At 39.0% G+C, this 23,996-nt stretch overlaps 1 protein-coding gene across 1 annotated transcript; it reads right to left on the bottom strand.

Annotated features, from left to right (window-relative positions):
• Window positions 1–187: 187 nt before the first annotated feature.
• LOC126753208 (tyrosine-protein phosphatase non-receptor type 14) lies at window positions 188–23,629 on the bottom strand. Its single transcript, XM_050464456.1, has 8 exons — window positions 22,701–23,629; window positions 7,555–7,995; window positions 6,659–7,491; window positions 3,259–5,634; window positions 1,948–2,166; window positions 1,599–1,775; window positions 1,212–1,535; window positions 188–1,135 (listed from the first exon to the last, which is right to left on the bottom strand). Exons 1-8 carry the CDS (start codon window positions 22,789–22,791, stop codon window positions 1,007–1,009), a joined length of 4,590 nt encoding a protein of 1,529 aa, XP_050320413.1. The 5' UTR covers window positions 22,792–23,629; the 3' UTR covers window positions 188–1,006.
• Between the last annotated feature and the right edge of the window lie 367 nt (window positions 23,630–23,996).

Below are 23,996 nucleotides of genomic sequence, written 5' to 3'. Positions count from 1 at the left end.
CCTAAATTTGTAGGTTATGTGTGAAAAGTATTAATAAAAAAAAGCCGTAGCTCTTTTCATTTCCACTTCCGGACTTCAAATCTTCCGTACTTCTTTTTTTTTTGGTATTTTATTTTGCTTTTCCAATGGAAAAAAATAAATTTTGAGGTTATGTGAGAAAGGTGTTAATACAAAAGTCGTAAATCTCTTGGTTTACTACAACTTTGCCATATAACTTTTTCTAAAGGACTCATAGTTTTGTTCGAAATCGACATTAAACGTTTTAAACCTTAAAAATTCAACCACGGAGAACTAATCTTCCACTTCCGGACCACAGATCATTCGTAATTTTTTTTTCTCATTTTTGATATTTTATCTTGCTTGTTCAATGGCTTTCATCGCAGTAATTTTTTCCTATAATTTTTGTTATTATATTTTATCTTGCTTTTCAATGAGTTTCATTGTACTATAATTTTTTCCACTTTTTCGCATTTTCAAAAGTATTTGGCCTAATAATTGGTTTTCAATATTTTCAACAAAGCTTCGTTATCAACAAATTTTTACGTGTTTTAGGGTGTATAGTGTCTTATCAACAGATTATTTATGTGTTTAGGGGTCTACAGTGTATTTATCGGTCAGTCACTTTTTCGATGGAAGCACCATATATCATGTATGTAGGTTATAAAAAAAATGTATTGTAAACAATGTTGCTTAATCAATAGTTTATCGCATATTTTTAATTGTTCGTTCACATTGTGTTCTAAATTATTATTGTTTTTGTTTCGTTTCTCTTTTTTGCTTACTCATTTTGTTTTTGTATAAATATAAATATCGTCACTTAAGCTAACTGTAAATTAAAATTAAAAAAACTGCGATACGCATATTATTTCGTTAGCGCGCTGTTTTAAAACTAATGCAATTTAGAATTGCTTAAATTTCGTAATAATGGCCACAAGTGTGGGGAGTGAGGAGTTTGGGATTTGGAGGGCTTGTTTTTCTTTTGTTTTTATAAGGCACATTTTGGCGCTCAAATTAAACGCGTACGCTTTAAATATGTTATGAGTAGACTATAAATAAATTTATACTGCGCTAAGGACGGTATTATGCTATCGCGCTGATCACGTAGTTGACCTATAACGCGTGGTATATCCAAATCCTGAAAACACACACGAAAATTTTGCATTAAAATAATTGTGAAGTACAATGTACCGCAGATACACAGCAATACACACCTCATTATGATCCAGCGTGTAGAGTAACAAATCAGCGGTCAACGTTACGCCCGAGCGTCCACCACCCTCCAGACAATGTATCAACACTGGCGGATTGGTGTTATGTCCCGGTGGCACTTCGTTTGCCGAAGCCATGCGCACGGAATTCAGTTCTTCGAGAAAGTCCAAAAAGTGATTCACCTCCAATGGACAATTCTGTTCACCCCAATTAGTGTAGTTCAAATGCCAAACGGAGCGATAACGACGCGATGGTATGTGAAAGAGGCGCAGCTTGCTGGTAATGCAACGATCTGTGGTTTGTGAGAATTCCTGATACACTTGGAACTGTAATTAAGCGAATGTGGTGAGTAAATGAAAAGTTATCGGAAGTATTTGGGGCAAACTCACTTGATCAAACTCGAGCCGCTGGTTGCTATTTGGTGGCATGTAATTCAGACCCTCCGATAGCTTTACAATCAAATAGACGTCTGCCTCCCAGACACACTGCCAGAAAATATTTGTGGTCAGCTTGTCCTGTGGTGATTGAGCAATTATGTAGAAGCGTTGATTTGTGCCAACTGTGGCCTGTAAGAAGACAATTAGTGAAATTGTTAAAGGTCGGAGGTCATAAAATGTGTCCAGTTGTTATTCAGTTATAAATGCTGATACTTTGCTTTACTTAACCTGAGTATAATTAATTAATTATATTTTATTTAATTATACTTTTTTTTTAATAACATAATTTTATTCTGCTTACCGAAATGCGCGACGCATTAACATAGCCCGTTTTATTCTCCCACGTCGGCGTTATGCTAACACGATTATAATCGTATGGCAAAAAGTTTGGATCGGAATTTTTCTTCGCGTTTTCTTCCATCAGCGCCCAGTCATAGCTGGCATTTTCGCAACGCTTCGGTATACTTTCAAATTCCATGAACAGTTGCGGATCATTCAGCTTCTCAGTGAGTATTGGGCACTGTAAATACATATATGGGTAACAGTTTTACATAAAATTTTTTATAGATAAATGTATTAAATAAGATATATATAGAACAAAAAAAACGTTAACTTCGATTACACCGTTGCTATATAATACCCTTCACCAATAACGGAGTTCCCATGCAAGAACATTATTTTAAACATTCAGTTTGTATGACAGCTATATGCTATAGTCGTCCGATCTGAACAATTTTTTCGGAGATTTTATTGTTACCTTGGAAAATATTCTGTGCCAAATTTCGTGAAAATATTTTATCAAATAAAAAAGTTTTCCATACAAGTACTTAATTTTCATAGTTCAGTTTGTATGGCAGCTATATGTTATAGTCGTCCGATCTGCACAATTTTTGTGGAGATTGGAGCGTTCTCATGAACATTAATCGCTGCCAAATTTCGTCAAGATATCTTGTAAAATAAAAAAGTTTTCCTACAAGGACTTGAGTTTGATCGTTCAGTTTGTATGGCAGCTATATGCTATAGTAGTCCGATCTAAAAAATTTCTTCAAGTGTTGTAGCTTTACCTTGGACAATAAGCCATGCCAAATTTCGTGTAAATATTTTGTCAAAAGAAAAAAATTTCTTATAAGGACTTGAGTTTGAGAGTTCAGTTTGTATGGCAGCTATATACATACATATATGCTATATTGGTCCGATCTAAAAAAATTCTTTAAGTGTTGTAGCTTTACCTTGGACAATAAGCCATGCCAAATTTCGTGTAAATATTTTGTCAAAAGAAAAAAATTTCTTATAAGGACTTGAGTTTGAACGTTCAGTTTGTATGGCAGATATATGCTATAGTAGTCCGATATGGGCGGTTCCGACAAATAAGCGAAGACTTGAAAAAAAAGTGACGTGTGCAAAATTTGAGATCGATATATCAAAAACTTGTACCTCAGTTCATATATATACATATGTATAGACCGTCTGGCTGTCTATATGGACTAGTTTCTGAGATATTGATCTAAATCGACACAACTCGTCAATAGGATATTTTACATTTTTATACGGTCTCTGACGTTTGCTTTTGGGTCCACTGTTGAGGGATGATACCAGATACAGAATTACTCACCAATTTGTCCTTTGAGTACTGTCCGGAAATGGGTTGTAGCCGCGACACACCGGTCGACCAGCGATGCATCAAATTCAGATCGTCCTGTGCGAGTTTAACTTTCGCCGCTGTCTTTGCCGCATTCGATGACGACGCCTTCTCCCGTCCGAGCGTGGCGGATTTCTGTTTGTCCGGCGTTTTGCTACGGCCCAAAATATTCCAAATTTTCTTACGTTTACCCTCCTTGCCGGTGGTGTTTGACGAATTCGTTGTGTTCGAGCTTTGTGTTGTGTTGCTAGAGTTGGCAGTGCTGTCGAGTAGCGATGAGTTGTGTGAGCGATGATGATGATGTTGATGATGCGACGCAGAGTGCTGCATGGTGGCGGCGGCCGAAACCGAGACATTAGATGATATCGAAGAGATGTTCATGGCACTGAATTGTTGCTGCGCTGCATGCAGCATTGAGTCTGTGGTGTCGTCGTGCAGTGACGAAGTTGTATGAGCGCGTGCGCCCACATTATTGGGCGACGTTGCAGCTGCAGCATCTGCGATGGAAGGGGAGCCGGACGCGGCGTTCTGCATTAACTGCTGTGTCTTATGCGCATGATGATGTTGCCTTGGCGGCGGTGTTTGCATCATTGATTGTTGTTGATGATTGCTGCCGCTATTATGACCTATGGCCGGTGCTGCGGAGGCGGCACGCACAGCACGTTGCGGTGGCGTTGGCTCTAAGAATTGCAGTTCAGTGCTAGCGGCGCGCTCAGCATATTTATGCATGTTGAGTGCAGCCGCGGCAGCTGCTTCCGCTTCGGCTTGTTGCTGCTGTGCTTGTGCTTGCGCGTGCGCCTGCGCCTGCTGCTGCTGCAGAAGCGCTTGTTGCTGTTGTTGAAGCGCTTGTTGTTGTTGTTGTTGCTGCTGCTGCTGTTGTTGGTGCTGGTGATGATGATGATGTCGCACTGCAGGCACTGGTGGTATTTGTTGCTGCGCCTGCAGCTGCGGCTGCGTATGCGTTCCACCCGGCGCCGATTGTATTGAAGCTGTGCGATTACGCATCGCTTCGCTGGTTGCCGAAGAGCCCGACGAGCGTTGCTCCATATTCCGCTGCACTACTGGCTCTGCAGCTACATAGCGTGCATGTGGCACATTCTCATAAATCGGTTCGATAGAACCGTTTAAAGTGTTGCGTTGCAACGAAGCATTGGAGGCGTTCACTTGCAACTGCTGTTGTTGATGTGTTTGTGACTGCGGCACCTGTGGCAGTGGCGCTTGATGCTGCGCCTGCACTGATGGTGATGTCTGCCGATAAATATTGTTGCTGTTGCTGGTAGCTGTGTTTTGTTCTGCATAGCTGGGTGGCAAAAAGAGATAGTCCTGTCGCAGCTGCGACAGTATAGATGGTTGTTCTTCAATCATATTTAAGTTTTCGAAAGTGCCATGCGGCAAATATGGCTGTGAATGACCGATATGCCCGGCGCCCATGTACGAGGAATGCGGTTGTATCAAGGCATGGTTGGTAGCAGCCACGCTTCCAACAGCTTGTGCTGCGCCAACGCTACTGCTGTGCACATACGGATACTGTGGATTGGGTAAATTACGATTTGACACCAGATCCGGCGATGAACCCGACACATATGAACGATAACCCATGAGCGGTCGATGTGATGCGACCGCCAAGTCGGGGGTGGACGAAGAATTCAAACGGTTAACCGGATACGGTGGCGGCGGTTTGCTGCGCACCATTTGCAAGCGATGTCCCAAATCAATATAAGCGCCACCACCACTCACACTATTACTATGACCGCCTGGCGCCATTGTAACGCCCGCCGCTGTTAGATGATGATGCTGCGCATGCATAGCGGCTGCGGGTTGCGCTACGTCAGGGTAGCGGTGCGGCGCTAATTGACTTAGTAGCACACCATCACCGTAAATTGCGGCCGCATTGTGTACATCAGGCTGTGAGCCGGCGTAATAGATGGCGCCACTAGCGGCCGGCGTCCCAGCCATAGCGACGGCAGAGGCGCTTGACGCCAATTGCGGTTGATAGTTGGCGTAACTGTTCATTTGCGGATGATGCAATTCGCTGGCAGGTGTGTGATACTTCAGCTGTACTGCAGTTTCATAATCGGGCGCTGGGCGATATGTCGGCAACATGGCTTTCAGCCGCTCACGCTCGTGCGCGTCCACGCCGTGCAGTGCGACATTGCTGCCGTTGTTCGTTACGCTGCCACTCAAATGTCCGTGTACAATATTATTACTGCTACTGTGGAAAGCGGCGCCGCCGCCGATATTATTGGCGTTATTATTGCTTAGATCCAAACAGGAGCTGCTTTGCTGCAAGCGTGTATCCAACATGCTATTCGATAAATGCTGCGTCGAAGCGTATTCGTGGCCATATTCCTACAAAGACAGTTAACAAATAAATAAATATTTATTTAACAAGACAAAATGTTAACTTCGATAGCGCCGAGGTTATAAATACCCTTTACAAACAGAGAATATTTCATACAAAAACTTGATTTTGATCGATTAGTTTCTACACCCTGAATTATTTATTCGAATATTGTACCGTTGCCTTGACCAACAATTCATAGCAAATTTGGTGAAGATATCTCGTGAACTAACAAAGTTTTCCACACAAGGACTGGATTTTGATTGATGTTGTTGTTATTCCCCGTTCCAGTTATGATGGTAAGATTCAGATAAGTTATAATCGAGATCATCCAACGATAGTTCCAGGAAACTGCTGTTTCGACGGGGTCGGACCATAGGTTAAGGGGTGTCAGATGTGTAGGGCTAGTCATGTGGAGACTCGTTGTACGCTACAATTGTTTGTTATGTCGGGGCTGATTCTGGATAAGTAGGAGTTTAACCTGCAACAATATCCAGAACGAAGCTGCGCAAGGGTCGGATCAAACCACGTTTAGATGGGATTTTGATCGATCGGTTTGTATGACAGCTACATATATGCTACGGTGGTTCGATCTGAACAATTTCTTCAAAAATTGCACCGTTGCCTTGTACAATCAACTAAAAAAGTTCTCCATACCTTTGTACCTGCATTTTGATCTATCAGTTTGTATGACAGTTATAAGCTACAGTGGTCCAATATCGATTCCGACAAACGGGAAGTTTTTTGAAGAGAAAAAAAACGTATATAAAATTTCGATCGATATTTCAAAAACTGAGGGACCAGTTGTATTATATTACCGACAAACGGATATGGCTAAATTGATTTTTATCACTTGATCTGATCATTTAACTATATATTTTATAGAGTCTCCGACGTTTTTTTCGGAATGTTACAAAGTCCGTGTTTTTCTTCTTCTTCTATTGGCATAGACACCGCTTATGCGGTTATAGCCGAGCCTTCGTGTTGAGGGTATAAAAAATACCCAGTTATATATATTAAGGTATGACTCACCTTTGCCAGCCAACTCGGCGCTATAGCACCCACACTATGTGAATGCATAGCGCCATTCGGACCGCCACCGCCGCCGCCAGACTGATGACTGGCCGCTAGCGATATATTCGATGACATTAACGCATTGGACGCATGTGTGGAGGCGAGCAAACCATGATGTAAAGCCGGCGCTGACATGAATTCTGGATTAACCGCTGACAGCGCACCAACACCGCCGCCACCGCCACCACTCGTTATCGCATTGGGATTGTAAATGGCACGTTGTTGTTGCTCAAGCAGCAAATCTTCACGTGAATCATTAAAGTCACCATAAGCGTAAGCATCCATACCGCCCGCTAACACGCCACCACCACCACCACCAGTTACGCTCATCGAATTGCCATTCGCGCTTTCCGCATCACCCACAGACGACGCTGATTCTTCGTCTATGTAGCGTTTAAAGAATTTATGCTGTGTTACGCACAATTTCCAAAAGTAACGCGCAGTTTCGGCATCTGGAAATATGAATGAGCCCACAATCGAGCCATCCGTTTTGTTTTGTTCGATTTTAATGGTACGTTTGTCGATCGACACCGTTTGTGACTCTTTCCAGGGGAAATATTGGCGCCCATTGTCGGCCATCACAACCATGCCGTTAATAGCTAGACCAAGCAACAGATCGTTACCCAGTGTGTCTTTTGCGGGGAAGCGCTCCTCACCATAGCCATCCAATTGCTGGCAACATTGTATGTACATTTCTTCAGCCTTGGATTGCTGCAGATGCTGAATGCCGGCATTCTGCTGCAACACTTCTATAATGAGACTGTCGAGCAGATTGTCATCGTTGGCGAGACCTGCAAGGAAATCATATATGTATTTTCCAAAAAGTATAGACCAGTTTGTTTAATTCCTGCTACCTTGTAAATTCTTCGGCAACACCAGTGACTTCTTCAGATTATCCTTTGTCTGTTTGTCATTTTGATGACTATCATATTCGGCTTGTCGGCAGTAGAGCGCTAACAGTATGGCAGTGCGTATATCGCAAATAATTTTACCCTCATAAATATCACTTTTCAATTGCAGAAAATAATAGCAACGTGTCAAGTCATCACTGCGCAATGGATCGACATAATGGCGCACGCGTAAATATATTTTCGTACTCGCTGCATATTTTTCCAGCTGTCTGCTTAAGGACCGTTCCAAATCAACCCATTTCAATTCGTCCTCTTTACCCTTCACCACATAGCGTAGACCGAAAAATTCGGGTTTTTGTAGATTTAATCGCTGACAGACATTGTCTAAACACTCTTGTCCTTTGCTTTCCGAACTAATTGTACAATCAACGGTTGTGGATGTTTCTGTAAAGTGAAATTAAATGTTTTGTATTTAATTAAATCTTGACATGAGTATTTTATGGATTCATATAAGAAAAAAAATAGAATGGTCAAGCCCATTGATGACTCCAATATCAATTCCCACGACAGCCGGTTCGACCTTACCAGAATTGGCCCGGCTTTTATCCGAACACGGGTTGCTTTTTCGGCTATCCAACCAAAAATCAAAGACTCCAATATACCAAAGCCATTTCCCTAACTGAACAGCGAAAACAGCATTCGAAAGAAAAGCAAAAGGTGGCGGATTTATACCTAACAGTTGAGGATCTGATACCATATCAAATTCCGTTATTCAGCCAGTATTTTGCAAACTATACCTCGAACTAAAAAGTAGCGAACTCATTCCATTTCAAAAGTTATAATGTAAAGGACACAGAAAATTTACCGAAAAATTCCGAGTATAGCTCTGATCAATTTTGATTCGGACTGACTGACTGAAACAACAGCAACCTTTTTACGTATTTTAATACATAACTTTAATATCGCCTTCAAAATAGGTTCTATTTAAACCAACTCAAGCACGTAATCCAAATTTCCATACTCATATTATAAGCCTCGGTTGGGATGACTTTTAGTGCTTTCAGTAAGTTTTAGGTTTTTCGTTTTCGGCTCATTTTTGGACCACCATTTGCTAGATTATTGAAAACGTTTCGACCTCATCTTCAGAAACCCAAGTCTCGTTGTTGTTGTTTTAACGGTTATCCAGTTCCCGTTAGGATGGTAAATTTGAGATAAGTTGTCATCAAGGTCTTCCAACGATAGGCCCAAGACGTGCTGTAGAATTAGCTGAGCATGCATAGAGGATGTTAGTGTTATACAGGGACTCGTTGCTCGCTGTACAAATATTTGATATGTTAGGGTCGATTCTGGATAATTAAAAGTTAATCAATTCCTACAACAGCCCGTTCCACGTTACCGGATTTTATCCGGCCTGTATTTTCGGAGACTCACCTCGTTTGAATCAGTAAACCGTTGTCAAGCAACTATTTTGCCACCTCACTAGCAGTAGGATCAAGCTACTTACATAGTAAATTTGTCCGGCTGCCAGGCCACAGCGGAATCGTCGGTAACTGTAAAGTCGATGAGCTTGCAAGAAGTAATACCGTTACCCAATTCCATAACGATGGGAACTGGCTCGGAGTGGAACCTAAAAGTTGAATTACTATCACTTAGCTTAATTAAATGTTGGGCTGGCTCTAGGCGCTTTGTTGATATGTGACGGTCTTTTTAATCCATACCAAGGAATTCAGGGCATAATAACGGTCAAGCATCTCTAGCTGTTCAAGTGGAATTATTCGTGGCCGCACGAAAAATCAATCCTTCCTAACCAAACCAAACCTGTTAGAAGTGTAACGAAAATATTAAAGGAAATTTTTTGAGACGATCCATAATATATGATGCCAACACGACAGATTTAGAGAATCCGACCTTTTCGAACCAAATTTTGTTCAGCGATGAAGCCAATTGCTGGCTCAATTGGTATGTAAACAAGCCAAATTGCCGCAATTGGAAGGAAGAACAACCTGAAGAGTTGCAAGAGCTGCCTTTTCATCAAGAAAAAACAACGATTTGGTGTGGTTTGTAGACCGGTGGAATCATCGGTCCACAACCACCAACCAGCTGTTTGATACCTGAAATTGAAGCTCGTGATCTCGGCGACATTTGGTTTCAACAAGACGGCGCCACTATCTACACATCGCATCAATCAATGGATTTATGCAAAGAACATTTCAGTTAGCAGATAATTTCACGTTTTGGGCCGATTGGTCAATTGGCTACCAAGATCGTATGATATCACACCGTTAGACTTCTTCAGTTACCAGTCAAAATGCTCGAACGAGTCATCGAAAATTGGACTCAACGGATGGACCATCGTCCCTAAAAAAATTAGATGATTTTTGACCTTCTAAAATTACATTTTTAATACAATTGAACGAAACTGATCACAACCGGCTAATAGCTGATGATACATTTCACACACAGATGGATTGATGAAGGTAATTTCAATTAACTTCCAGCTGACAGCAGCAGCAGTAAATTGCACTTTCAAGTAAAATAACGAAATTCGAATTACTTAAGAATTTTCAATAAGCCAATTAATTAGCAGCATATGACTATTGGAAAGTAACATATAGTATGTATGTATGTACATATATACAAGCAAACTATAGATGGATATACCGCGCGAAGGAGAAACATAGCTGCCATTAACTTTAATGACATATAATAAAAATTACTTAATTCAATTAAAAGCGAAGAGTAGTACAAAAAAGTTCTTTTTTAGCTGGAGTTGAAGATTGCAAGCAACCATTGTCATAGCTACAAAGATATACTTTATAATATTTTTATAGGTCGACCAAAGCACGACAGCTGTTGTATGAATCCGTCTGTTATTCCACGCTATTGCTGCGCCCACTGCCAATGCCACGCGTTTTGTTTATAATAATAATTGTCATAACCAAAATCGAAATAAAAAACAAACAAATGTTATTAGTATGCCATAATTATTATTACCAACAATACCAACTAGCGTTTCTATGCATATAAACAAACGTTTATACTGGATGTAGACAAATGAATTTTTATATAAAAGAATATTAGGGCAATAAAAAGTTGACGGCGAAATTGTCTTTGCATACCAATGAGCAAGTTGCCAACGCAAAGACAAATATTTTTAAACAAAGTTTAAAAAGTGTATACATATAATATATGAGCGCAATTTTCTGAATGATCTATGACATTATGAATTGAGAATAATATATAATTTATTTTTTATTTTATTTGCTTTTAATATATTGCCAATTTCAGTAAAATAATAATGTTTATAAGGAGTATATCGTGGTGTTGTCATCACCAATTCGATTAAGTAACAACAGCTCAATCTTTGACCATTGGGATCCCTAAACTTTTCTTGTCAAAAATAATTTTTTGGTTAATTAATTAAACTTTTCTTGTCAAAAAGAGCATGTGATTAATTATACGTAATATTTCTTGAAAATGCGCACTGGAAGAAATCATCTGTTAGCTGCTAGACAGATGACACTAGTCTACGCTACAAAAGTAGACTGATAGGGACAACAAACAACGCCATATTTTCCCGCTTTTTTGACATTTCTCTTCAGTAAGGTTTGCCATTTTTCCATGGAAAGACATACGATGAAACAACGAGTCGAAATTATTAATATTTACTACCGAAATTCGTACTTAGTGGCCTCAACTTTAAGAGCGCAACGTCTAACTTATGGTCGTCATAATCGTCCCGTCAGATCAACAATTGAGTGTCTAGTAGAAAAATTTGAATACAAATTGATCTCGTGCCGGTAAGACAGAGAAGTAGTGCCGAGGATATTGCTGCCGCTAGCGCATCAATTTAGGAAGATCCAAATCAGTTTCTCACACGTCTCAAGCGCTGACGAATTTGGCGAAAAGATCTTGGCCTACATCCTTACAAGATCAAATTGACGCAAGAACTGAAGTCGCTTGACTACCAGAATCGTTGTATGTTCGTGAGTTGGTCTAAGCAACAACTTGAAAATGATCCGGATTTTCATCGAAAAATCATCTTCAGCGATTAGGCTCATTTCTGGCTGAATGGCTTCGTCAATAAGCAAAATATGCGTTCTTGGACACGCAGCAATCCACGTACACGTACTCCATGAGTCACCATTGCATTCCAAACAAATTACGGTTTTGTGCGGTTTATGGGAAGGCGACGTCATTGAGCCGTACTTCATGCGTGATCAAAACCGTCACGTTACTGTAAATGGGAATCGTTACCGCTCAATGATAACCGAATATTTTTGACCCGAATTGTATGATATGGACTTGGACAATATGTAGTTCTAACAGAACGGCGCCACAAGCCACACAGCGAATGTCACAATCGATTATCTGAAAACTGAAGTGTGGTAAACGTATTATCTCACAGCAAAATCGTTGTCCAAGTCAATTGGAGCCTCGTACACGTACTCCATGAGTCACCATTGCATTCCAAACAAATTACGGTTTTGTGCGGTTTATGGGAAGGCGACGTCATTGAGCCGTACTTCATGCGTGATCAAAACCGTCACGTTACTGTAAATGGGAATCGTTACCGCTCAATGATAACCGAATATTTTTGACCCGAATTGTATGATATGGACTTGGACAATATGTAGTTCTAACAGAACGGCGCCACAAGCCACACAGCGAATGTCACAATCGATTATTGAAAACCTAGTGTGGTAAACGTATTATCTCACGAAATGTCCAAGTCAATTGGAGGCCTCGGTTGTGCGAACACCACCAAAATCTTCTTTCAAGTCGTCAAACGTCTCGAGCTTTTCTACGTAGACCAGTGACTTCACATAGCCCCATAATAGTCCAGCGGTCGCACGATCTTGGAGGTCTACGACAAGATATAATGCGCTCACCAAAAGTTTCCTTCATTAAATTTTTCCGTTGGCTGTATGGCAAGTAGCGCCGTTTTATTAGACCCAAAGCTCAGTGCCAGGTAACTTGTAAGTGGTTTTATAACTTCCCTAAGATATTGCTATAAAACGAAAAGATCTAAAAAATCAGTAGCTGGCGCTTAAGGGTTATCAAGTTTATTGTAAGGAATTGGGGTATGCAAAAGCTCCCTCTCATAACAAGCCAAGCGATCGTGTCACAAATCAATGAATATATAATATCAATTTTCAAAATGCCTCCACAATCCCTGTATTTGTATATTTTATGATTATAAATTTGGCAGTTGACAGGGACTTAAACGTATAAGGTAAATCGGATCCATTCTAGTTTTTATATATAATTTGTGCGAGAACCGAAAAATGTACTTAATATTAATTAATATTAATAATTAATCACCATAAAACTGTTGAACTGCGGTGTTTAGGAGCATAGCACCATAAAATAACGGCAATTTAGATTATAAGATAAAAATTATTAATCACGAAATTTAAATAGGACAAGAATAAACAAAATAAAAAACACATCTGACGACAAACAATGTGTGGCAGAATGAAAGAGATAAATTATGCATGCAAATAAACGTTAATAACAGTCGACAACAAAAATATGGCAACGGAAAATGAGTACCAATTATGGCAATATATTTGAAATCGTTAAAAAAAAATGTCAGAATACCTTTTTCGCAGTGAGAAATGATCACAAAAAATTCTTAATATTTGATAGACAATTTGGTGAGTTTTTGTCAGTACTGAGAAAGCTTCTGTACAATCCTAATCTTTCTATCAAAAAGTCTGAAGTTTAAAATATGCTGAAAAATTGCTAGTCAGAAGGTAAGACAGCAGTTACGTTACGATATTGTATATCGCATTAACGAGTTATAGGCTTGACAGACGGCAGCATTATAATAATAATGGATGATCCGCAGTTAATCCGGATTCATTCAAGAGTTAGTGAAGTTAACTCCGTTGCTCCGGTTAACTGCAAAATCCAAGTAATAGTTTTGGAGATACAGCCTTGGAAACTTGTGCGCTAGAGGCCAGCTAGGCTAAGTGCGCCGTCTTTAAACACTTTTTTTTCGAAACTGTGTTTTTGAAGTCGGTTGGCAAGATTTCTCGAGAACTATTCAACCGATCTTCATGAAATTTTACACAGGTCTTTGAGATACAATTCTTAAAGACTATGACTTTTTACAACTATTTGAAAAAAAAATGTCGCGTATTTTTCATTTTTTTGAAATAATGTCTGCCAAAAATCCAATTTTCAGTTTTTTTTTCATTCATCCAAGTTCTAAGTTAAGGTTTTAACTAAAACACGTATTTTTTCACTATATGAGCATCGATTTTTTCATCCGCTAGGATGAGATTACCTTACCTCTGCCACATCCTTCTGCTGTCATTTGGAGTAGTGTATGTTTTGCTACCTGACCGATTACTAGGTGAAGGTATGTGCGCAGTTGCATGTATGTCCTTGCAGTCTCGTTAGTTGAAGCCCTACCGAAGGCTTTGCGATGCTTTTGAGACCCAAGCCACGGCCTCATAGTGATTATCACACGATCGTGGTGTACAACCACCTGACAATCGATTGCACACCATTACTGCTTTAGTCGCTTTGACCATGGTCAGGTCAACATACTGCTTCCACCGCAGTGTGGAATCCAGCGTTAGACCAAGATATTTGACCATGTTAGTCATCTATACCTCTCTAACCAGGTTCCTTTAGCCGTGCTGAAAAAATCCAGTCCTTTGGAAGAAAAATTTTTTATTTGACAAGGTTTCTTCCTGAAATTCGGCATGTATTGCTATCAAAGACAATGTTAAAATCTCTGAACATAACACAAAGGTATAGCTGGGAATGAACTGGCTGATGAGCTCGCCTGCTCCGCAGCATCCAGTAACATGGTAGTTCCTGAATCCTTCATCGTCGTCGGTCCTCATACTACAAAGGAACTGCTCCGCAAGGAGGAAGGAGTATGTAGAGAGAGGTATTGGCATGAACTCAAGGCCTAAGTTGCTAATGGGTATAAGAATTTACCTATAATTGCATTTAGTGAGCCTACTATTGACGCACAGTGTAAGATAATTAAAATCAAAAAGTAATTTTAAAAAGAATATCAACTGGAAACGCAAGATTTACAAATACATACTTATATTCATGAATAAATGATGGCAAAACGCATTGCCAAATGTGGCGACCAATGAATAAATTAAATTAGAAGCTAATAAGCAATAAATATTAGATTTTTTAATTGGACATACATACATATATAGATATTTCCTATTGGTGTACAAAAATGTAGATTAGAATAAAAATATTTTGCAAGATAAGAGCGTAAATTCTTAAGATAAGTTGAGGCACTTGTTGGCTTAAAAGGTAAAAGAACATAATAAACAATAGACTTAAGCACGGACCGGAAATGGCGGAAGGTAATCATAATATTAGGAAACAATAAACGATAAAGCTATGTGATTTTGTTTTTGTTATTAAATTGGTTACAAATATTACTTAGAGATATTTCGCTTAGTCAACTTTCAATACACACACGCAAATAGTTTTATAACTTTCTTATCAAGTGCTTCACGCGAATTCTTAATGTTTGCCAGATAACTAAAAAATGCGTTAGAAGAGTTGAAAATAATTAGTGAAGTAGTGAAGTAATTTGGGAAAAAAGAAAAACTTTGCAAAACCAAATTTTTACACAATATTCAATCGATCTTTAATATAAAGTTTCCTAAAATAGAATCCAGTTAGAACCTTTTAACCCTCGAATAGTCTGTAAATGTAGAAATATTACATGCATACACCCTACAAAACATTTTCTGTAATCATAGTTCCAGAGTTGCAAAGGTATGAAAAATAATAATAACTATAATAATAACGACAATATTGGTATTAAGTCTCCTAAGTCACAACGACTCACCTAGCCCCAGCATATTAATAAATTCCAATATACTGCTAGGTGCTATTGAAGCGATGTGCTCCCTATTTGGAAACATGGATCCAAGGGCCTTTATCCTACATCTGCAGACTGTTATGCAGTCTTTTTGCAGGTGTTCTGGTGCTTCAAGCTCTCTGTCGCAGAACCGGCAATTTACGCAAGAAGCTAGGCCCAAGTTGTATAAGTGTTTTCTAAGCTAACAGTGGCCAAGGTAGAATGCGACAAGTAGTCTGAATTTGTCCCTAGTGAGGTTAATTACATATTTAACGTGCTGTGCTTCTATAAAAGTTAATGTGGGGTAGCAACTTGATATGTTGCATGACTTGGAGTTGTTGCCAATATCTCTCTCTCTGGCGACTTCTTCTTTCTTGCGGAGCAGCTCCTTTATGATAAGAGGACCTACCGCAACAAAGGGTTCAAGTCCTACCATATTCGTGGATGCTGCGGAGTGGACGAACACATCAGTCAGTTCATTCCCGGCTATACCTTTGTGACCGGGCACCCAGTTAAGGTGCACTATGTTACGAAGTGATAGACTGTTCAGTCATTCGATACACTTCTGCACCAATAGCAATTTGATCTCGTACAAAGAGATCACTTTAAGTGCCGCTTGACTGTCGCTAAGTTCTTTACGATAGTTGCGTTGGAGGTTTATCTCTACGCACTGACTTATAGCAAAGACCTCTCGGAAAACTACCCCTCCCCTCCGACGTTTTCAAGCCGTCGAAGTGGTACACTTGATTGTACTATCCCTATACAATAGCTTGTGAGCGGAATCGTTCCAAAGGGCCTTACTGATGAGGGTAACCTTGAACTTCTTAGTGAAGTTTTACACTTTTGGTAAAGCTTTTCCTTGGGAGAAGAGCCAGTGGTATTAAGTCCTTCATGCGCTGAGAAGAGATTACCTTACCTCTCCCAAACCCTTCTGCTGTCATTTGGAGCAGTGTGTATTTGGCAACCTGACCGTTTAATAGGTGACGCGATGTGAGATCCAGCATGACAGGTGCCGCCGTCGGACATGCGCAAGTCTACGATGCTTTCAAGGCCCAAGCCACCGCTCCATATGTGATAATTGGTCTCACGATCATGGTGTACAACCACCTGACAATCCTTGGCTTGCAGCCCCAGGATCTTCCAGTTGGTCGATTGCACACCATAACTGCTTTAGAAACTTTGACTGGTCAGATCAACATGCTGCTTCCACCGCAGAGTATAATCCAGCATGAGACCAAGAGATTTGACCATATTATTTATCTCTATCTCTCTACCACAAGGATTAGAGTCCTGAGGTTCAGTCCAACCCCACTGCACCATCCCTTGACTAGGCCTAGACCCATTTGTACGATATCGTAGAGAATTTTTCTCTAGCTATCATAATAATGTCATCCACATATCCGCACAGCGGATTTCATTGTTAGAATTATCAGTTAGCAACACGAACGGTTCGTCCACGAAAAGACCACGTCCACGAGAAGAACAGGGGGAATAGCACTCCACCCTGCGGGCAGCCTCTTCTAGGCCCGAGACAAACCTGGTATCCCCTACTGTGGTTTCAGCTATTCTGCACGGCCTTTATCCATCTGCGCACCAGTGCTGTCACATTTTTTTCTTCAGTGCCCTTACTACGCTCATATGAGACCTGTTGTCGAAGGCACTTTCGATGTCTAGGAAGACGTAAAAAATTACCTCCTCACTTTCCTGCGAACTCTGTATCTCCAAGGTTAGCTGGTACAGAGCAGTATTGGTTGACCGGCCTGCTATATAACAGAGGCGGATGCAGGGAGAAATGAGAGAAATTCCAATTCATATTGAAGTCACTGTTGAAGAAATTGTCAAAAGATTCTCAAAACTTAGCCCACATTGTTTTGTTTTGTGAAATTTTTCTATTCAATACACGAAATGACTACAGTATTATACAACAGTAATAAAGTATGTCACCCGCACGTCTACGATTTATAATGTGTTTGTTTTCAATTTAGTAGAATTTGAAATTTTCCACGATGATGTCACTCTATATAAATACTACTATATTTAATATATTAATCTTCATGTTTCAAGTAAATGGTTATATCATTTTGCTTCTGATAGTATAAGTTCCTAGGTCGCTGGTCCTCTTCCACTGCCTTCTTGAAAATGGTGCTTCGGAAGACTCACCCAATTGCCGCTATTTTGTATAGAAATATCAATTTTAACATTTTGTATACTGTCAAATACATCTAAGCGTGAAAGAAAAAAGTTCGGATATATTTACACCTTACACCTTAAAATGAATGAACTTAACCCCTTATAATCGAGTTTAGTTCCATTTACGTGTCTAGTAATGATACATAGTTATAAGAAATCCTTGTCCAGTTGGAATTTGTTTGTCGTATAAAAATCCGAGAATGTTTCAGTTGTGTAAACCATATAAAATATTTGAGACTCGAGTACTAAAGAAAGCATTAGAATCTTAAACTCACTTGAAGTAACAACAATAATAATAACAAGTAAGGAAGGTCTAAGTTCGGGTGTCACCGAACATTTTATACTCTCGCATGATAAAGTGATAATCGAGATTTCATTATCCGTCATTTGCATATTTTTTTATTTTGCTATAAATTTAATTAGATTAGATCAATTTGTGTACTTTGAGTATTGAATTGTATTTTCATTTCCTAATGTATATATTATACAGAGAAGGCATCAGATGGAACTCAAAAGAGCATTGTATTGAAAGAAGGCGTGGTTGTGAACCGATTTCACCCATATTTCGTACATGTCATCAGGGTGTTAAGAAAATATTATATACCGAGTTTCATTCAAATCGGTCTAGTAGTCCCTGAGATATAGTTTTTGGTCCATAAGTGGGCGACGCCACGCCCATTTTCAATTTTTAAAAAAAGCCTGGGTGCAGCTTCCTTCTGCCATTTCTTCCGTAAAATTTAGTGTTTCTGACGTTTTTTGTTAGTCGGTTAACGCACTTTTAGTGATTTTCAACATAATCTTTGTATGGGGGGTGGGCGTGATTATTATCCGATTTCTTCCATTTTTGAACTGTATATGGAAATGCCTGATGGAAACGACTCTATAGAGTTTGGTTGACATAGCTATAGTAGTTTCCGAGATATATACAAAATACTTAGTAGGAGGCGGGGCCACGCCCACTTTTCCAAAAAAATTACGTCCAAATATGACCCTCCCTAATGCGATCCAAATTTCACTTTAATATCTTTATTAATGGCTTAGTTATGACACTTTATAGGTTTTCGGTTTTCGCCATTTTGTGGGCGTGGCAGTTGGCCGATTTTTCCCATCTTCGAACTTAACCTTCTTATGGTGCCAAGAAATACGTGTACCAAGTTTCATCATGATATCTCAATTTTTACTCAAGTTACAGCTTGCACGGACAGACGGACGGACGGACAGACGGACAGACAGACATCCGGATTTCAACTCTACTCGTCACCCTGATCACTTTGGTATATATAACCATACATATATCTGACCCTTTAAGTTTTAGGACTTATAAACAACCGTTATGTGAACAAAACTATTATACTCTCCTTAGCAACATTGTTGCGAGAGTATAAAAACTCGAAACCTATAAAATCAGCAAGGCAAAAAACATAACATCAATTGCCAAACAAGTGGCGCTACGCACTAACGCGCTCATATAGTAACCGCATGCTTGCATAGATACAAACATATGTACATACATACATATGTACAAACAAATGTACGCACTTAACCACATACATACATAACATTTAAAATGAGAAAGGAATTTTAGTTGCCTTATCAAAAAATATAAATGGGAAAAAAACAAAGCTTGTTATGAGCTAAGCGTACTACACACCTCAATAACTGAATTAACCGTGTTCATAACTAAACTGTTAATAACTGAATATCAATTGCGTGCAGCCGAACTAAACAACGAACGTCAGCGTCACAGTTGACGTCAACATCCGCCGTTGACGGCGCCTACAATGGCGTTAATGAAGACAGAACACCTCAAGAATGAATAACACTAATAATAAACTCAACTGAAAGAGGGAGAATAAAACAATTTTTATCTTAAATTGATTAGCAAATAAAATGCATACAGCGTTAAATAAACGGGCAAAATACAGTCAGAAAAACACGAACAACAAAATCAACTCAAATAAATAAAAATTCTATGGTGTATGAGTGTTATAAAGTAGGTAGTATGGTACTCGTATAAGATGTTAGGTTTATTATTCATGCGTATATGGGTATGCTTAACTAGATGTGACGTTAAAGTTATAAAACAAAGAATGGTTGGAGTGGAATGCGGTAGAATATTGTTGTAAAAAATTGGCGCACTAAGAGAGTAGAGAGCGTAGATCTTATGGCCGGAGAAACAATGTGGGTGGAGATAAAATAAAAACAAGAAGAAAAAATTTAACTTCGGTTGCACTGAAGCTAGAATAGCCGTCACAAATAAAAATGTTTCCGTATTATGACAGTTCAGTTTATATGGCAGCTATATGTATATTTGTTCAATCTGAACAATTTGTTTGGAGATTGTACCGTTGCCTTAAACAGTAACATGCAAACACAGGCGAATCGTTCGTTAGCTCAAGTCCTACCGAGGTCTGCGATGATTTTGAGGCCCAAGCCACCGCTCCATATTTAATAATCTGTCTTAGATTTGACCAGTCAGATCAACATGCTGCTTCCACCGCGAGTGGAACCAGCGTGAGACCAAGATATTTTAACATATTAGTCATCTCTATCTCTCTGCTCACGAGGGTTAGGTTCCTGAGGCCAGGTAGAGACCTGCGACTAGAAAACGGGACGATGGCCAGGTCTTGTTCCCTTTGTACGACATCGCAAAAAGTGTCCCCAAATTTCCCTCTGAGTTCGTCCACGACAAGGCTCTATAACAGGCGGTTAGTACTCCTCCCTGTGGGCATCCTCTAAAATTCTAAATTGATATCACCCTGCTCACAGTGGATCTCCATTGGCGTCTTAAAATGTTGTTGTTGTTGTAGCGGCAGAATTCTTTTGTGTTGATAGTCCTTGGCCGGATAAAAATCCGGGTTCATTCCGGTTACGTAAATCCGACTGTCGTGGGCTTAAAATCTTGTTGGACGCTAGTAGCCAAAGTTGTGTGAAAAAGGGTGAGGTGAAACATCCAGGCAATTTATCCTCCATTGTTTTACCTTTATAAGACTCGAGATTGAAACATCTCGATAATCTTACATTCGGCGAACCAGAAGACATAGCCAAAACTGATAAAAACCGACTCATCAAATTTATTACAGACTCAAAGCGCTTGGTCGAAATGTAAGGACCTTACTGCTATAAGGTGCAGAGGCATGGGCGATGACAACATCTGATAAGTCGACGTTAAGAGTTTTCGAGAAAAAAGTTCTGCGAAAGATTTACTGTTCTTTGCGCGTTAGCCACGGCGAATATGGCATCCGATAGAACGATGAGCTGTATGAGATATACGACGGCTACGCTGAATAGGTCGCGTCGTCCGAATGGACGGAAACACCCCAGTTTTGAAAGTATTGGACGCAGTACACGCCAGAGGAAGGAGAGAAAGACCTTCACTCCATTGGAAAGATCAAGTGGAGAAGAATCTGGTTTCGGTTGGAATCTCCAATTGGCGTCACATTGCGTAAAGAAGAAACGACTGGCGCGCGGTTGTTAACTCGGCTATAAAGAGTTGTAGGACAGATATTGAGAAGTTATAAAGAGGGAAAATACTTTGTTTATAAAAAATATATCTATATATAGCGGAGATTTAAACATTAGCCTAAGGGACAAAACCATTTTTATAATAATGCAACAAAAAAGATAAGCCATAACAATGATAATTGGGGCACTGTAACCGGACTTGTGCAAACTGCCGATATGGAAATTCCCGAGCACCTCATTACTGCACAGCAGTTTGTTGAATATATGTAGATCCTTAAATCTATGTAGAATTCGACCTCATCACCACAGTAACACTCAGCAGCATGTTGAAATTTATGACACTGCTGAGCTTAAATAATTATGAGCTTTTGTTGAAAATTAACTGGGAAATGAAGCTGTATAATTTACCATATGTATGTATGTATGTATGTATGATATTATGTCTCTCATTTTTCGATAGGTGACAGCTATATCTACTACCAAGTGGCCGTTCCCGCGATAGTCAGTTCTACCTTACAAGAACGGACCCCCATTTTTATCCGGCCAAGGACTGTCACACCGGCAGCATTCCCGCAAATTACTTCATAAATGTTTTTAACAACAACAAAAGTGTGCAAATTAAACAATTATATTAAATATTACGCCTGAAATATAAAAATAATTGCTCGGAGCTGTTAAAAAAGGAATTCCAGTATCAGACACGATTCTGATTACTTTGGCGGTCGGGTAAAAAACAGGAATTTCGGTATAAATGGGGTATACGGATAAGGGAGCTTATCCAGAGGAGGAATATGCAAAAATAATGTTGCTAACACTTCTGAAGACAGAATGACATCTTGCATATTTCCAAAAAAATAATTAGAAGAGCTATGACTAATGAGCTTTAGGTTAATTTTACGGAAATGCATATAAAAACTATACTAATATACTTTTTTCCTAAGAAAGTTAACGTTTAACGTTTTTAATATTGAGGAATTGGTTTCATTGACGTAAATCACTCATAGTTTAATATATGTATGCCCGGTATTAAATTTAATGCTCATAATTACAAGGTTTTATGTAATTACAGAGTTTTGACTTCTGAGTTAGTTGAATAATAATAACTTTTTATTATATGCACTTTAATCCATTCAATCCACACATGCGTTTGTACACATTAGTTTGTATTTACTTTCGTCAAGTGTCAATATTATGCACCGGCAGAATCAATACGTTTACGTCGACAAAGCACTGACGTTAAACTACAAAAGGGGCGTATAGGTATTTATCATCCAATTGGAATATACGTACATACATATTAACACATGCACTCACAAATATATATTTTTATCGCGCACCTTTCAATCAATTGTCAACACTTAAGCCACTTGCTTTCGCCAAATAAAGGCAAAGAATTTTTATATGATTTTACAATTTACGTGAAAATGTGTTTTATCAGCAGTGAAATAACAAGAAAAAATCATTTCTTCAAGCAAATCGCAACTTACACAACAGCTAATACATTTGTACATATGTATACACAGTAAAAATTATTTTTGAAACATTTACATGTTTGTTTAACACCCCCACAAAGATTTATTGTGTAGCATTTATGTACGAGAACACAAGAAACTATGGTTTAAAAATAAAAACTCACCTAATAAATGATGCACTGAGATGACAAACAAGCTCTTCGATGTCACGTTATATTGACGATACTTTTTCAAAAATTTCAGCGGCATTATCATCTACTAATTAGTATTGCTTTGCACGGGCACTTTGCTCTACGTTACTTCGCTGCGTCAAACGCGCAGTCACAGTCGCAGCTGGAGTTTGTTTATTGTCGCGTTGCTTTTACACACTGTAACGCAGTTGACGTTTTTCGTTTGCTATCGGTCGCCTTTCACGTTAGGCTACTAGGCACATTCAACCCACAATTGGACTTGTTGCGCTCTCGCACTCAGTCACCAACTAAGGTATAACGTTTCTGCCCGTTTGGAGCAGCATTAGCGCATACAATCACACGCACTTTTTTGTCGTTTCGTTAGCCATTTGCATATAAATTACACAATTTGTATTTTTTTCTTCGCTTGGTATTTCTATTGTCGTTGAATATGTAAAATTTAACGTGGATAGAACTTAATATTAATAGGTGTACACGTACACTTATTAGACGCCTCACAAGAACTCAAAAGCCACAATTATTAATGCTTGCTTAATGGGCTTATTAGACACAATATTACACTTTTTTGTTTTATTTAAAAGATACAAGCCAATTTAATAAGGTCGTATCTATAGCCGCATGCAATAAATTTAACGAAATCTTTACGCACTAATTAAAGCGGCTAACAAATATAAGCAACTAACTTATAAGAAACTTTCGCAAATTTTCCACGCTTTCGCAGTTGCCCGTCTGTTCTCGTTTAGATTTTTATCGACTTTCACGTATTTTTTCGTAACAATGTATATGCGATTTCGTTAATTGAAAAATAAATAGACACATATAATAAATGTTAACAAGAAACTTAAATTAAATTTAAGAAAAGAAGAAAGAATTTCGTTGCGTGTTGTGTCGATGACTGTAACTTTGATAATTTTGACAGTCCACAAATTTTTTAAACGAACGTTTGTCATATCTACTTTATCACAAAGTTGCTTTGACTCGGTATTTATATGTCCAATTGGATTGGTTGGCAAATCTAACTAGATAAACTGTTCCCAGTTGGAGGAGAAATTAAGCTGCACATCCATAGCGTGCGTAATGTCTAACGAAAAACGCTTCTGCATATCTGCGTACTTAACTAACATTTAAATTTAATTAATTATTTTTTATTATCTTTCCTATAAAAATTAAAGTTTAAACTGGAACGAAAGTTGCTCCAGTTATTTCATGGAAAATGACTCAATTAGGATATTTTATTGGAGATATCAATTTCGAATCTTTAATTAAATT

The sequence above is a fragment of the Bactrocera neohumeralis genome, chromosome 3 (assembly GCF_024586455.1).
Source record: "Bactrocera neohumeralis isolate Rockhampton chromosome 3, APGP_CSIRO_Bneo_wtdbg2-racon-allhic-juicebox.fasta_v2, whole genome shotgun sequence".
Lineage (NCBI taxonomy): Eukaryota > Metazoa > Arthropoda > Insecta > Diptera > Tephritidae > Bactrocera > Bactrocera neohumeralis.
Note: the sequence above shows the minus strand (reverse complement) of the source record. Positions and strands in the feature narration are given on the sequence as shown.